Raw genomic sequence first — 14,075 nt, forward strand, 5'->3', positions numbered from 1 at the left:
CTGGGCCTGGTAATTGGACTGGACCAGACCAGGATTTGCATGGAGTGGCATCTTTTCAGGAGGCGATACCTTAAGGTCCCTCAACTTAACTGCATAACCTGTCCTTCCAGGTCCTGATTTGTGGCTCTAAAATAACTCCATCCTCCATTAAACTTGGTGCAACGTTGTAAAAAAACGTGTATGTGTGTATGTTCTAAACAGTTCATTTGGTTCTTGGACACAAAACTCCTCTGGACTTAAGTTTGACTTGGAGTGAGTTATTTAATTCAATTTTTAATCTTACATCAGTCTTCAAATCAGAGACAATTCTGACATGGCGGACATGTGATGTACCATTTAACACACATCCACTACATGGAATAAATGTATATCAACTCGCTTAACAATTTATTTATATTGGCAGATGACAATGATACTAAACAATTTTCATTTTAGAAAAAAACTATCAAATATATTAGTGGGGACCCGTGGAAATTCCACGATAAAACAAAATCAGACTTCATACCATAAATAGGAAAGCAAATGTATGGGTATTATAAACTAAGCGCACCCAAAGTAGTCAAAAATCAACGTGGTGACATAAAGACTTTGTGTTGGCAAATCACGGATTGCGCTGGGTGGGCATTGTGATGCCGTAGATGAATGTTAGCAGGTTAACTGGAGAAAGATAATTAATCGTGAGATTAGGAAAGGAGTTAACGTTAAAGGAAAAGGCCCCTGTCAAAAGAGCAAGTAGAAAAGAAATTTTAGAGAAGTGATAGTTCTGTTAGCTGACTACATGAACAGAACTGTATGTAGTTACTTAAAGAGTATTTTTGTCAGATGCCCGGGGAGCATTTTTGATACTACATCGATTGTCCCATTCCAAGCCATAGCTGGACAGGCTGTTGGTGCTAACCAGCTAGTTCCACTCTGAATTTGTTGCGTTTTCTGTGTCGTTCCTGCTGTTTGGACTTTCTGCTCAAAAACATGAAAATTGTTTGAACAGTTATGACACTCTAAAATTATGTTAACTGGGAAGTCCATGTATAGTTAGTGATGGGCAGATGAAGCCCCATGAAGCTTTGAAGCTTTTAGTGATGGCAGTACACTGTGTGTGTGTGTGTGTGTGTGTGTGTGTGTGTGTGTGTGTGTGTGTGTGTGCGTGTGTGTGTGTAAAAAATAAAATAAATCTATTAATAATTCCCATAGGGAAATCACTTAACACACACACACACACACACACACACACACACACACACACACACACACACACTGGCAGTATGCAAAATGATCACTTGAACATGACGAAAATGAAAATAAAGTAAACATGTACAGTGAGGGGAGGGTGGTTGGGGTTGGGGTATGGACAATGATTGTGCTTATGTGACGTTGAGGTATAGCCAGTGATTATGCTTGGGTCATATCATTGGTTTTTATTTCAAAACAACAATTTTGTCCAATGTATAAACTTAATGACTCATAAGGAAACAGACAAACAAATATCCAACCCTCAAGCATGTTTATCAACACATTTTCGACGTGGAGTTGTTATATGTCAGAAAATACCCGGTTTTAACTCCATCCATTCTGTGTGTACATGTAGAGACAGGTCACACACACTAACGTCACAGCTGTTTTCGTTGCAGGGAGACGCCCCTCGATAGAAAAAGTTTCGGTTACAGCGTCCACGCGACAACGCATATCCGGCCTTTTCAAAGACCTTCACTTTGGCCAGTGTTTTCGTCCCGGATATCTGCGTTGTCTTGTGGACGAAAGGCGTAACCGCAACAAAAAGCCTCGCTGCCCGATTCCTTTCGCCATAAACTTCACATGATTTTCTTCCGGCAGATGAGCCGTGATTGGTTGGGCGCTTGATTGGTTCGGCGCTCGATTGACAGGTAGTGGGTGTAGTTAAAGCGTGACAGTGTGAGGATTTCAAGTGAGCTTATTCAAATATATGGGCAGGGAGATTGCAGAAAATCAACCTCCAATGTTAAAAGACTCAAGGCTTGTGATGTCACTATTCAAAATTAAAAGTGTTTTAAAAGTTTTATCCCATCTTTACAAATATATGTGAACACAAACACAAGATTGTAAACAAGTCCATAAAGTTTCTCGAATCAAATCACTTATATAGTTCCTGAATATTCCACCTTCATCAGTTTATTTCAGCTCTATGTCAGAGTGACTCTTAATTCATGAGCGCTCAAACCCTGCTGACTTGGCACAAGTCACCCTTTCCACACCAAGTGACAACTTTGTGCCAGGCATGACGACCATCAGTCCAACTGTAGGCATTACATCCTAGGAGGATTTATTTCTGTATCCTCAACAGGAAGTCGCTGAGGAAGACTCCGGCAACGACGATGGCAACCATGAATAGCAACGTGAAGCCACGCCGTAAAACCAGCTGACGGACCGAGTAGGACTCTCCCACCGTAACGACTACAGATTTGCTCTGGTCTGGAACACAAACCTCCTCAGCGCTCTCAACACTGACCTGAGTCCGGTTCTGATTGGCGTCTGGAGGTTTGAAGAACAGTCTTTAATTAAAAACGTATCAGGTAGTTTAAGCACCTGACACGTTTGATGAAGCTTACCTGTAGTTTCCATCCTGTCCATTTCATTTTCTTCCTTTTCCTGGACTCCTGCCCTCACAAGAGCCTGATCAGAGTCAATGAAGACATTTTTAACATCAGGTTTTACTTTCAAATATCTCAACAAAGCAAAAGGAACCGTTATACCTCTGCAGCGGCCTTTTTCCAATCGAGTCGGGTCAAAAATGTGATGAAGACACTGGCCTGCACGAACACACAGACGGCGAGTCCTATCCACATTCCTTTTCAAAGGGTCAGAGAAGACTTTAATGGCTTTCCTGGATCCTACAGGACTCCATGACTTGCAGATCTGTACACTAATTGTCTCATCATACCTTCTACTCCCATATCAGCAGCAAACATAAGGGACACTCCAATAGGAGCACCAATGACGTAGTATCCTATCAGGTTGACCAGAGCACCTATTAACTGTTTCCCTGCGCCTCGAACTGCACCTCCAGACACACCCTGAAGACACCAAGCACACATTCGTATTCCACAGGAGTTCACACCGGATAATCTGAAGAAATGTTTCTCACCGAGATGGAATCACCGATGTGAGTGACACAAAATACGATCGCAATACGAGAAACCCTCCGGATGATGTCTCTAGAAACACACAGAGAGTAGGTTACCAATGTCAGTACATGAAAATACCACATCAAATCTGACATGAAACTGTTACGTAGTCTGAGATTTTCTGAGTCATTTTGACATGACTCGTGAAATCTGAATCTATGGGGTGTTCATGTTACGTTATACTGACCTTTAGCACTAGGCTAAATCGGGATGGGCAAATGATTTGACTGGTAGGCCACACAGTCCTAAAATTTGACAAGCGGGCCAGCTGAAGAGCAGATGGATGGAGTGTTTATTTGTTCTATTGCAAAATTAAATTGTGTAAACCATCGTATAAAAGGTTTTGGCCTTTAAGAAGCAGAAAAACATACATATATACAACGCTTACTGTAAAAATTATTTAACAACTGTGTTTATTTCATAAAATATACTTTAAACAAGTTTGGTGAGCCGCATTATTGAGGTGTTTTTTTGACAAATTGCACCCTGGTGATTTAAACTGTGACAAAGTGTACCCAACTTTTTAAAATATTGTTTATCTGAAATAGTAAATGATATAACCAGATTAACACCTGGTTAAGTAGTAAATCATTACCAACAGGGAGTTCAAGTAGGAACATGACAACCTTCCAGCAGGACAACCGGCTCAGGCTGGATCAGCAAGTTTCTCTGTCAAACTTTTCTTTTAATGACATCATCAAACACTCTGACTTAAAACACTTGCTGGTCAATCCATTACTGCGCTCTGATGTAAGGTTACCTGGCAGTCTTGTGTTAGCATCATGTAAACACTCTCATCCGAATTTATTGTCATTAGACGACAACACACTGCCAAGAAAAAATCATCAACAGTTTGTGTCCCATTAAAACCCCACTGAGGTTCCGTTAACACAGTGTCACAGTGTGTTTTAGAAATACATTCCCGTCAAGATTCCAACATCATTATCCCTCGTCTTGTTTTTCACAAGTGGTTTCCCAAGTCCACAGATACCAAAAGAACTCAGGTGGAAACACAGATACACAAAATCACCCGTGAAATAAAAGAAAGTGAAACATTCTCTCTCTTTACTCACTGATCTGAGGTGAAAATATATCCAATGACTTTTCTGGAAAAGAAAAGGCCGCCACCAATAAAACATGATGTGATGACTGCCACCAGAAAGAGAAACAAACCAGGAGTTAAACATTAAACACAGCTTGAAAGTCGTTCTTAATTCATCCAAACATCATTCATTTTGCATGTGAGGCATTAGCACTGATGCTAAAATCATTTGTGGATATTTGGTCAGTCATGTCAAGTCAACTCAGTCAACTGTTGTTTCCTTTTGTTTGGCCTATTGCTCTCCTTGATCGGATCTCTTTGCTGGATTACAAAGTTCACAGAGGAAATGCTTCAGGAAAGAAAAGAAGACCACAGGAAGTCTGACATCAGAACAAACTGTTCACTGAGTCTGAGATTTGATGAATCATGTTAACATGACACGTGAAATCTGAATCTATGGGATGTTGGCGTTAGGTTTTAGATTGTTAGCATTACGCTAAATCCTCTAGCCCTGTTGGCGTGATCTGCCCTCATCCATGGTCCTGAAGCCTAATTACATCTTCATCTTCACCTTCGTCATCATGGCTGCACAGAAAACTAAATGTTTCATGTATTTTTAAGTTTGTATGAAATATTAATGTTCAGCTCTTTGGAATTTAGGCTGACAGGGCCTACCGTTAACCTACAGTTAATTTTTTAAAAATGTAGGCCTGTTGGTCGTCTGTCTTTGTGTGTGGCTCCGCGGTGCACTGACGTCGTGCCTGGGGTGTCCCCCGCCTCACGCCCTATGCCAGCTGAGATAGGCTCCAGCTCCCGCTACGGCGGATGAAGCGGCAGAAAAAGAATGAATGCATGAATGAATGCTTATTTTTACTCCTCCGGGTTTTTTTTCTCTCAGAAGCATCCAATTACAGCACTTCAAAAGACCCTCCACCTGGGCTTTTCTGCAGACATTCAGACCAAGTGAAAAGGTGTTGCAGGTAACTTGGACACAGTGTGCTGTGCGTGTTGGTTCTTACATCCACAGATGATGGGGACTCTGCAGGACAGCTTGGCCTGCTGTATATTACCTGCACCGAGAGCATTTCCAACACGAACGCTGGTGGCAGCAGCGATTCCCGATGGGATCTAATAAAATTGGATAAGCTGTAATATAATTGGAACAATATCAAACGAATAAGAAGAATGGTAGCATTCATCATTATGTAATGGGAGTTACCATAAAACTCATGAGCGACAGCTGATAGGTTACAGCTTGAGCCCCCAGCTCAGTCTCACTAATGATACCTGCCAGGATTCCTCCCACCTCAAACATCCACCACTCCAGACAAAGCATCAGCAAGCTGGGGATGGCCAGCCGGACAAAGGGACCCCACTCCTGTAGGCAGTCCAGGGACCAACCTACGAGCCAGAGGTCGAGGGTTAAAGGAACTCATCCAATTGGTTCATAAGTTCAATCCAATGTCGGTTTAATGTCAGTCCACGTCATGGTCCAGGGTTCTAAGTGTGATTGATTGCAAATTTGTGAAGCGATCGCTTATGTAACCGGCTTTGCCTTGTGCTGTGTTCTTTGTCAATTATTTTCCTTGGGAACCTTATTAATTCATGCACCTTTGGACGTTGCTTAGTTTTTTGGACTTTGCTCCAGGAACTCATCATTTCAGCACTTTGTTTTTCTTGTGGGAACGGGTTGGGTTACCTCATCGTCCTCTTACATTAATTGGAATTGGGTCCAGCTAATGGCTAGTGCTAATGTAGCCATCTGCAGGTTGGCAAACCTTTTGAGTCATGACTTTCATTAGTTATCTTTCCCCAAAGTATAGAACTAGTTGGATATTTATACTTTTAAAGTCTGAACAGCACAAGTCATGAAGAGTTTTCAGAATTTTCCACAAAATGAAAATGACATTGAACACTTAAATTAGATATCAAAGTATTCAACATTGCAAAAGACATGATAAAAGAATGTGAAACAATAAGTCTAAACCATATGAAAATACTAAGCGTAATGCTTGCCAACTGACCTCCCCAAGTGGCCTTATGTAGACCCCTCACGCAGATGTAGATGTATAAGACTGTAGCCAGCAGATACTGTGAGATGGCATTGGCTGCTGCAGATCCACTTAAAGGGAAGGAATGGAGACGTTAGGTCAAGAAGCAAAAGGAGAAATAACTAAAAGTATGTTTACAACAGACGTTCACAGCTAAGAAACTAGTCTAGGTTTTCACCATTCCTAAACCCTGATGGCAGTTCAGGCTCCAATAATAGAAGCTAATTCATGTTGACCAACAAGACTGAATAAATATCCCCAGTGCAACCACAAAAAATAAAGTCTGCATTCGTAAAATATTGATTGTTAAATTGGAAGTTTGCTTACATAATTTTGTATTGGAACAGCTGTATTGTGTGACTGCACAGAAAGTCCATCTACTGAAGTCCATCTACTGTGACATGTTAACAATAAGAAATGATTTGCCAAAGGCTTTGGACCATAGCTCCTTGTTAGAGAGGACAGCTTGTTGGTTTCCAAATAGATTAACTACTAGAATAAAGTGCATCCACTTTGCTGAGGACTCCTCTCCTTCCCTACCTGTGTCATAAGGTGTTCCCCAGGGTTGTATGGTAGGACACCTGCTGTTCTCCATGCATGTGGATTGCTGTGTTAACTAATGAAATGCTGATTTTCATTTTTTGCACTTTTTTTACTGCTTAGAACAATGTGGTTGTGCAAACTCTTTGATTTCTGCAGACAGTTTTGGATGTTGTTTATTTCACAATCTTCACCTCAGTTCAATTCAGCAACATATTGATCACTACAAACATGTACAATAAGTTCTCCTGGATTTCTATGCATAATTACACAAACTATTGCAAAATTCAAGTGGAAAACTCACGCCACACCCAATTCCAGTTGGAACAGAAGAATGTAATTGAAGATTGCATTGAAGATATTCCCCAATGTTGCTGTTGCAACCTGAGGCCATATAATTCCCTGTGAACCACAACACAACCTTTAGTCAATAATATTTTGATAAAGAAGATCCAATCAATAACCCAGACAAAAGTGTATTAATAGATTTACCTGATTTTGAAGGTACCTCCCTTGCAGTTGGTACATAAATGCTGCCTGAAAATGGAAACAATCGATGAAGGTGAAGCTCAGGATCCAGAACCAACTGAACCAGTTCTGTGAAAGGCTCATGTATGATATAATTATCTTCATGATAGAATGCATCAAACTCACCGGCAGGGCAGGCATAAAGATCTTCACGTAAAGCTGCGTCAGACTTCAGAAACAAAACAATTTAAATTAAAATGTGTGACACAACCAAAAAAACTGGGATGGATAAACGAGGTCATCAGTGACTGTGGATCCATGTTGGTCTGGATTTCAAATGAAGGATCAAAACTTATAAACTCATACACTTTCATCATATTAGACAAATTCAATGGGTAATGCTGTTGCCTCATAGCCAGAAGGTTCCGGGTTCGATGACTTTCTGTGTGGAGTTTGTACGTTCTCCTCGTGTCTTAGTCGGTTCTCTCCGGGTTCTCCGGCTTCCTCTCACCTCCAAACACATGCAGCTGAGGTGAATTACTCACTCCGATTGGTTCGTAGGTGTGAGTGTGAACATGAGTGATTTTTTGTCTATGTACGGTCCTGCAATGCGCTACCTCTTGCCTGTAGCAAACTGGGATAGGCTCCAGCAGAACCATGTTGGATGGATGGATGGATGGATGGATGGATGGATGGATGGATGGATAATTTTTTTCCCAATGTCAGCATGATAACTAAACATCCCATTTTTCCACAGGCATCCTGACCCAGGTTGCTGCCTTCTTTTTTCTATCATCTCTAAACTCTCACAACAGACTTCCAATGTAGATACAAACCAGTTTTTCAGCACTGTCAACAAATGAGTTCCTGAAAATGTGGATTGTTCTGAAAGTGTTCTGACCTGGCGACCTCTGGGCTCTGTCTAACGCCAAGCAGGAGGGGTTCTGTGTTGATGAGGACGGCCCAGCAGGGGAAACAAGCCAGCAGCAGAATCAGAATCCCCCTCTGAAGAATGACCCCCACACGCTTCAAGTTACCACTCCCATACGTCTGCAGGTAGACAGATGAAGCAACCGGTTTGGAAAACAAGCATCACACCGACACCAAGCTATGACTGCTCAAAGAAAACCAACTTGATACTAAAGCTCATGCATGATTTGTTTTAATGGAGACCTGGGACGACCAGGAAACCCAGCGGGGAAGTGGTTGACCCTGATCTGAGGTCAGATTCATATCTGATATCATATCTGTAGTGGTTTCATGCAAGACTTCCATTCTTGTGACCTGGGTTTGATTCCCAGGTGGTGCACCTTTTTTTAGGAGCGACAGTGGCTCAGCCCATTAAGTCTTGGACTGCGGACTGGGTGGGAGTTGTCAACTCACCTCCTAAGCACTGCCTGCGTGCCCTTTAGCAAGATGCTGGTCCCTTTATAAGCTGCTCATTGAGGCGCAACAAGAAGAGGCTGCTGACCACTCTACCTCCCCATCTCTTGCATGCTTACAGGCCCCCTGTGTGTGTGTGTGTGTGTGTGTGTGTGTGTGTGTGTGTGTGTGTGTGTGTGTGTGTGTGTGTACTATGGGCCTGCACCTATATATATATATATATACACACACACATATATATATGCATGACACTAAAACCCCACGGGGATCAGTACAGTAAATTAAAATTAAAATTATAAAATTACAAATAAGGTAAAGGTATAATGAGGGTTACCTGAGAGATCAGGGTGTCAAAAGTGAATGCCAAACCAGTACCGATGGAAATACCAGTGACATTAATCACCTGCAAAAAAACCCCACAAAAACACAAACACTTCAGTGAAAAAACATGTCTGAAATAATCTGGTCATAATAAACATAATTTTAGTGGTCTGAGGGTGGCGGATGCCAAAAATCTGGACAAACTGATTTGCAGGGCTGGAGACAGTGTGGTAGTAAAGATTGACTCTCTCACTGTGGTGTGTGAGAGGAGGACAATGTCCAAACTAAGGACCATCTTGGACAATGAGTACCACCCACTGTACAAAACACTGATGGGACAAAAGAGAACCTTCAGTAGTAGGATGACCCTTCCTAAATACACTTCCCTAAATCTTTCCTGCCTGTGGCCATCAGGCCGTACATTGCCTCACTTATGAAGTGGCAGTTACTGTTACTGTATGTACCTGTATATATGTTTAGATTTAATTCCGTCTATTTATTCTGTTATTTATCTGCTCTTTTTAATTCTAATTGACCTATTTCTGTCTTTCTTTTTTTACTTTGTTCTGCTGCAGAGTGACTGTAACAAAAAGCAATTTGCCCTTCAGGGGAATTTATTTTGAGATATTTTCTTTAGTTGCAAAAAAACGCACATCATTAATATGAAGCTATCTCAATTCTTTCTCTCAGTGAACCAAACTTTCAGTGTTCTGTTGTAATTTCATTGTGTTGCTGTGATTCTTACCTTTTTCTACTCTGCTCAGGTTATATTTATATTTTTGACTGTCCTATTTCTTTTTTCTGTATTTTTTTCCCTTATAATTTCCCTTGGGATTAATACAATTCTATCCTGTTTTAAAGGTAATGTGACAGTGGAGGAACATAAAGTTGTAGATCATCTGCATAACAGTGATGAGAAACGCCACGGTTCTTGATGAGAAGGGTCATGTTTGTAGAGAAGGAAGAAGAACAGGACGAAAGTAAATCCTCTCACCGCAGCCGCTAACGAGACTCCTGCAAATTCCGTTTTTCCCAGGTGACCACAAAAGACGGCACTGATGAAGCTGATCATGAACATCAGAAACTGGGCAATGATCTACAGAATAACCACAAGTACAATTCACTTACAACATCAATATATTGCATCCTCATCTATTCTCATGTTGCTGGAGTTTTTCCCAGTTTCATTGTTAGAACATTTGGTTTTCTCATTTCACTTGATTTCCTGGATTTTATTATGCTTAGTAAACAAAATTTAAGCACGATCAGTTTAGTTTAATTTCATTTATTTAATTTGATTTCTTTTTTATTGAATCTTTGAACTTCTAATAAAGTCTTCATCTGCATCTCCTCAACCACGTTTACCTTGCTGAAATCAGAATCACAGGACAACTAACTTACACACCAGGTTTCAAGAGAATTTGTTATGCAGTTTTTGTATCATCTTAACGTCAGCCAACACAGCAGTGACTATACTGTACTTCCTTCATGGTGCAGGATAACATGAAAAAAATCCCGTTCTATTTATGACGATGGTAAGAGACGAGGAAAGACTCCTCAGCTGCTCACCCACTGAAGATGAAGTTCAGATCCCAGTTAAACATCAAGAGTGAGCTGAGAGCTTCAGTATCACGGTTCAAAACTCGCTTTGAACCGTTGTGAAGTTTAAAACGTGTTTGTTAATCCCGATTTCATGAAAAAATCAACACAATTGGTTTTATTCATTATTGATTTGAAGGTTCAAGTGCTCTACAACGTGTTCCTGGAGAAATGGTGGTGATCACTGATCAGTCTCATTTAATCATTAATTTATTTAAGTTTATGTTGTTGATTTAAACACGTTTGTAGTTTACATAAGAATTTAATTTGGATGAATTTCACACAAATGGATTCACTTTAAATCTTTTGGGGTTCTCCTGAAAAACCAAGGTTAATAAAATAATTCCCTGTTATAAACGGATTGATATTGATTTTAATTATGTTACAACGTCATAAACTAAATTTTTTTTAAAAAGAAATAATATGTTTAATTCAAATTAAACCACATTCTAGTTAACACTGCGCTAAAAATGCCTCCTAAATTGCGCACAGGTGCGTCTTACCACTGGTCCCGCTAGTTTGAACAGTTCCACGACCTCATTCCAGTAAATCTCCGGGATGAGGCGCTTCATGCGCCCCAGGCAGGAACCTTCACCGGAGCCCCGAGCTGCAGGAGCGGCTTCCACTCCGTCCTTCACCCCCTCCGTGTGATTAACCGCTTCTTTACCGGCAGCAGCCATGACGTCATCCACGGTAAGACTGAGACGAGTGGCTTCGTTCCTCCACGAGGCAACACTGGAAACTGTGTCTGTGGTGGATGTGATGGGACCCACGGGAGGAGTCGGAGGAGGGGTCACCCACGTGCTCCAGCAGGAGCGTCCCATCACACCTAACCAGCTGGTTAGTGGTGCGTTAGTGGCGTCCAGCTGCATCTGTCACACCCCCTGGAGATTAGTTCTTGTTTGTTTTGATGCTGCTGATATATCATGTCATTTCACATCCTGTCCTACCTACGTCAGTTCATTCCCTGCCCCTGCCTTCCCTTCATTCACCTGCAGCCACTGCCCTAATAAGCCGCTCCTCTTCATATATACTGCTCAGCCCTCTGTCCTCTGCCAGATAGTGAAGTGTTAGCGATAGTGAAGTAGCAATAATGATGATGATATTCTTTTCCTTTGGGCTTTTCCCTTCAGGTTTCGCCACAGCGAAACAATTGCCTCCATCTAACCTCGTCTTCTGCATCGTCTTCTCTCACACCAACTACCTTCATGTCCTCTTTCACTACATCCATAAACCTCCTCTTTGGTCTTCCTCTTGGCCTCCTGCCTGGCAGTTCAAAACTCAGCATCCTTCTACCAATATATTCACCATCTCTTCTCTGGACATGTCCAAACCATCTCAGTCTGACCTCTCTGACTTAATCTCCAAAACCTCTAACATGTGCTGTCCCTCTGATGTACTCATTCTTGATCCTATCTATCCTGGTCACTCCCAAAGAGAACCTCAGCATCTTCATCTCTGCTACCTCCAGCTCTGTCTCCTGTCTTTTCTTCAGTGACACTGTCTCTAGACCAAACAACATCGCTGGTCTCACCACAGTTTTGTACACCTTTGTACACATTACGATAATAAACTTTATTTCAATATAGAGAGAAAGTTTGCATGCACATCAGCGAGGATATGCATTCACACTGTGTATAAATAAGAAGAGGAAGTAAATGAAAACTTCATGACAAAAGGAAATGTAGAATTACATACACAGATTTTAAAGAACAAAATACAGATGAAAATTCCCCTGCGGCAGATACAGCGGAAGAAATAATAATAATAATAATAATAATAGACCTTTATTGTCCCACAGTGGGGAAATTTGTGAAAATGAATGAATGAATGAATTAATTAATTTAATATAGAATAATTCACTTCAATTTAACATACATTGAATAGAAGTAAAGATTTTAACCTCCTTCAGCTTCTATAGGTTATGAGTTCCATAACTTTGGAGCATAATTGACAAAAGGTTTCCCAGTTTTTCTTAGACTGTTTGTAGGAAGTAGATCTTGGAGCAGACCCAGGTTTAGAAGGTATTCAGCAACCCTCGCCTCATAGCCAAGTTTTACCAAGTAAGTATAGTAAACAGATTTATTCAAATCTGAACTGAAATATGACAGAAAACTAATTGTAAGCAGATTGACTTGAAGTAAATCCTTGGACGTGCTCTCGATGCTCTCCAGTGGTTGGTTCTTCACAGATGTTCAGATAGACAAAGATTGACTCTGTGGTGTTTGGTGACGTCCTGCGATGGATGGAAGTGTTCTAACTTAAAGCAAGACAAATAATATTTTCCAAAGCTGTGAGTAGCCAGAAACTACGTCTGTCAAATTTACCCAGCCAGCGGTGGGGCTGAGGCAACCGAGAGATGGGCCAGGAGATGCCGCTCCTGCCCAGAGCTGGTGCTGCTGTCAGACACAAACAGCTGTTTGGTTTGGTTTTACTTTGAATGAAGTAAGAACTTCTTCCCTCATTCATCATTCTCCAGTCATATGTGTGCCATTTGTAAGTCTAATGAAGTTACCCTTAAGATGAAAATAGGAAGTAATTTGGAGATAATTATGGTGTTTGTGTCGTATACTTGTACATATTTTTATTATTATATAATAATACAAATATATATAATTATTAGGGCTGTCAGTTTAATTAGATTAATTAATTATGCTGCAAATTAACGCGCTATAAAAATTAACGCAATTAATCGTGAGTGACAAGTCAATGCGCAAGCATTTTAAATTTGGCCCATTGAGGGACCCGTAGGCTGCAGTGACGTTACTTCGTAGCTGCGCACTATACAAAAGCAGGGTGACTGACAACAGAGGTGGACGCGACACAGGAGAGCGAGGCAAGCCCACTCGGACCTTTGGGCGGAAAGTTTATTTATAAAAAAGAACAAAGACGGGACTATCAACAAAAACGCAGTGATTTGTACCTTTTGTAAAAGAGAATTTTCATATCACCGAAGCAGCTCCAGCCTAACGTATCATTTAAATACAAAACATGTCAAGGACACAGAGTTGAACGTTAGCTTACCGTTTTAAAGGAAAAGTCTGTTGGCATCTTACTATTGATGTTGCCTTATTTAGAGGCATGTTATACTATTCATTTTGAATTGCTGCATTGAGTCAGCTTTAGTATTCATTTTGATTGAGAGTCTGCTTATGTGCCTATTTGAGACACGGCCTTATTTTATTTCTGAATTTTATTTATTTTATTTAACTGTATTCGGAGTTCGCATGCTCTCCCCGTGTCTGCGTGGGTTCTCTCCGGGTTCTCCAGCTTCCTCCCACCTCCAAAAGCATGCGCTTCAGGTTGATTGGCTGGTCCCCAATTGCCCGTAGGAGTGAGTGTGTGTGTGAGTGGTTGTATGTCTTTGTGTGTGGCTCCACGGTGCACTGGCGTCGTGCCCGGAGTGTCCCCTGCCTCACACCCTATGCCTCTGGCATAGGCTCCAGCTCCCCGTGACCCGCTGCGGCGGATATAGCGGTGGTCATATGACAATGAATGAATGAATGTATTCGC

The 14,075-nt window shown here is 41.2% G+C and overlaps 1 protein-coding gene across 1 annotated transcript; it reads right to left on the bottom strand.

Annotated features, from left to right (window-relative positions):
• Positions 1-1,221: 1,221 nt before the first annotated feature.
• Positions 1,222-11,285, bottom strand: LOC137600180 (multidrug and toxin extrusion protein 1-like). The gene is made up of 16 exons (XM_068321646.1): positions 11,066-11,285; positions 9,958-10,059; positions 8,977-9,045; positions 8,161-8,309; positions 7,446-7,488; positions 7,284-7,328; positions 7,096-7,193; positions 6,225-6,322; positions 5,420-5,601; positions 5,220-5,328; positions 4,232-4,307; positions 3,119-3,188; positions 2,915-3,047; positions 2,727-2,821; positions 2,583-2,646; positions 1,222-2,505 (listed from the first exon to the last, which is right to left on the bottom strand). The coding sequence occupies exons 1-16, from the start codon at positions 11,240-11,242 to the stop codon at positions 2,297-2,299; spliced, it is 1,719 nt and encodes a 572-aa protein (XP_068177747.1). The 5' UTR covers positions 11,243-11,285; the 3' UTR covers positions 1,222-2,296.
• Positions 11,286-14,075: the final 2,790 nt, after the last annotated feature.

This window comes from Antennarius striatus, chromosome 8, assembly GCF_040054535.1.
Source record: "Antennarius striatus isolate MH-2024 chromosome 8, ASM4005453v1, whole genome shotgun sequence".
Taxonomy (NCBI): Eukaryota; Metazoa; Chordata; class Actinopteri; order Lophiiformes; family Antennariidae; genus Antennarius; species Antennarius striatus.